At 37.8% G+C, this 2,593-nt stretch overlaps 1 protein-coding gene across 1 annotated transcript; it reads right to left on the reverse strand.

Annotated features, from left to right (window-relative positions):
* Nucleotides 1-1,676, reverse strand: LOC113870378 (cytochrome P450 78A5). The gene is made up of 2 exons (XM_027506974.1): nucleotides 732-1,676; nucleotides 1-612 (listed from the first exon to the last, which is right to left on the reverse strand). Exons 1-2 carry the CDS (start codon nucleotides 1,674-1,676, stop codon nucleotides 1-3), a joined length of 1,557 nt encoding a protein of 518 aa, XP_027362775.1.
* Between the last annotated feature and the right edge of the window lie 917 nt (nucleotides 1,677-2,593).

The following is a 2,593-nucleotide window of genomic DNA, read 5'->3' on the forward strand; positions in this document are numbered from 1 at the left end:
TCAAGCAACAACCCTAGGAACAGCCTTGCAAGCAAGTGGGGTTTTCATCTCCATGGAGAGCTTAAGGCACTCAGTCAAGTCCACAGTGGCATCATCAGAGGGAACCCAATGAAACCCTTGAAGCAACTGTGCAAGCCAGAGATGAACAGAAGCTAAACCCAAAGCCTTCCCAGGACACACCCTTCTCCCAGACCCAAAAGGAGCCAACCTCAAATCAGAACCCATTATGCTCACATCATTCTCCATGAACCTCTCTGGCTTGAACTCCTCTGGATCAGCCCACACCTTCTCATCGTGAGTGATGGCCCACATGTTCACCATCGCTGTGGTTCCTGCAGGAACATGCTTGTCACCCACTTGAACATCGTGCACGGCTAAACGAGCCCATGATAGCAATGGACCAGGTGGGTGCACCCTCAGAGCCTCCTTCACAATGCACTGCAAATAAGGCAAGTTAGGAATATCAGCATCAGAAACAGACCTTGACCCTCCATCACAAACCCCGTCTATTTCTCTCTGCGCCTTTGCTTGTATATCAGGATGAAGCACCATCCTCGCCAAAATCCATTCCAACAATATAGCCACAGTGTCCGTCCCTCGAAAAATCATTTCCTAAAAACAACAAACACCACATAACAAAATCAACACAACCTTAAAAAAAAAAAACAACCTTTCACTAAAATATAACAAGTTACTAAAACAAACATTAAACAACAAAATCATTAATTTACCCAAAGAACAGCGATCATATCAGCATCACTAAGTTTGTTATCTTTCTCCAAGTCAAGCAAAACATCAACAAAATCACCAGTGCCTTCGTTCTTCACATATTCACCAGACACCCTCTTCGTTCTGTGCTCCTCAATAATCCCCCCAACAAAAGCATTAACCTTTGCAACCAAACACCTACACCTCCTCCTCACACCCTGTAAATCCAACCACCCAAGCAAAGGAAAATGATCACTCCAATTAAACACCCCTAACAACTCATACCCTTCACTCACCAACCCTTCAAGCTCAACCCCATCGCCCTCAAAAAACCCATAACACTTGCCAAACACCGTCATCATCACATTATTCAACGACCCAAAATGAAGCACCTTCTTAACCTCCACGTGTCCTTGTTCCACCATCAACCTCTTCACTTCCTCCACCATCTTCAACCCCACATCGCGCCTAAACCCTTCAAACCCCGAAATCCTCTTCGGAGAGAACAAATGAAGCGCAGAAATCCTCCTGAGGTTCCTCCAGTACTCTCCGTACGGTGCGAACCCCATTGCTCTGTGAAAGAGAAGCTCGTAAGCCGATTCCTTAACAGGTCTATCCGCGAAACTGGTGCTACCCAGTATTTCCTTGGCGGTTTCCGGTTCGCTAGAAATGACGAACCGGGTTGAACCGACAGAGAAAGCCATGAGCTTCTCGGCGTGATGGGTTCTGGCTAGTTTGGCCAGAACGCGATGAGGTGTGGAACCGTTGAAAACACTTAGCAAGCCCGTAACTGGGCCGGGAATAATGGAGCGGGCAGAGGACTTAGAGAAAGCCCAAGCAAGCCCACCAGGCGTGAGACGGAAGAGGAAGTAGAGAGCGAAGAGGATGACACATAGAGCGGCTTGGGAACTGAGGAAAGGTAGCTGAAGCAGCTCAGGGAAGAACAACAGGTGAAAATCTTGTGACATGGTTTCGGAGATTGTTAGTGTTTTGGTTTTGGACGAGAGAAAGAGTGGTGGTGGTGATGTGTAATGCAGCAACTCAAGAATGAAGGAGGTTATATAGAAGTCGGTGGTGGTGTGGTTAAAATTTTGGTTAACCATGGTTAAACAGAATAACAAAAGGAATGAATAAAACAAGGGAAATGTAAAGGTTTGAAAAAGACAAATCTTTATGTAATGTTATAACAGATTAATTCTAAATTTTATTCTTTAAATGTAATTCAAGTTTTCATTTTTTTATTTAATTTAGAGTTTGTTTAATTATTAAAAGTGTTCTAGTTTGTATAAAAAAAATAACTACTTATTTTATTATAACGATGGTGGCTGTAAGGTGATGGTTAAGTATTTAAAGTTAAAAAAACAGAGTTCAATAGTTGATTAGAAATTATCTTTAGGAAATTAAGAAAGTTTATGGTAGAAATTTGAGAATTTTAGATAATAGTTTGATAATGAAGTATGGAGTTAGTGTAAGGAGAAAAAAATAACAAAAAATTGTTATTTAAAATTATAAAGTTAAAAGATAAAATAAAGTTGGAGAAATTTTGATAAAATTATTTAAAACATATAATTAAATAAACAAAATTAAGAATATTTTTAAATTTTTTTATTTTTATATTATTAAATAAAATATATTTTATATTTTAAAGATAATTAATAGTTTTATAAAAAATAATTTTTCTTTAAATAAAGTATAAAATATGTTTGTTAATGTTTATATTTTTAAATAATGAAAAAATTATTAAAAATTAGAAAACTATAATAAAACTCAAAAGTTAAAGAACTGCATTAAAATTTAAAGTGGATTGAAAAAATGGGTAAAAAATATAAAGAGACCAAAATAAAATTTAACCACATATAAATGTTTGTATTTGTTTTAATGAAAA

Source organism: Abrus precatorius, unplaced genomic scaffold, assembly GCF_003935025.1.
Source record: "Abrus precatorius isolate BTA unplaced genomic scaffold, Abrus_2018 Scaffold6, whole genome shotgun sequence".
In the NCBI taxonomy this organism is placed as follows: domain Eukaryota; kingdom Viridiplantae; phylum Streptophyta; class Magnoliopsida; order Fabales; family Fabaceae; genus Abrus; species Abrus precatorius.

Coding starts and splice junctions, on each gene's coding strand:
- LOC113870378 (XM_027506974.1), bottom strand. CDS start 1,676: ATGTCACAAGATTTTCACCTGTTGTTCTTCCCTGAGCTGCTTCAGCTA. Junction 613..731: donor ATATGATCGCTGTTCTTTGG/GTAAATTAATGA, acceptor TGTTGTTTTTAG/GAAATGATTTTTCGAGGGAC.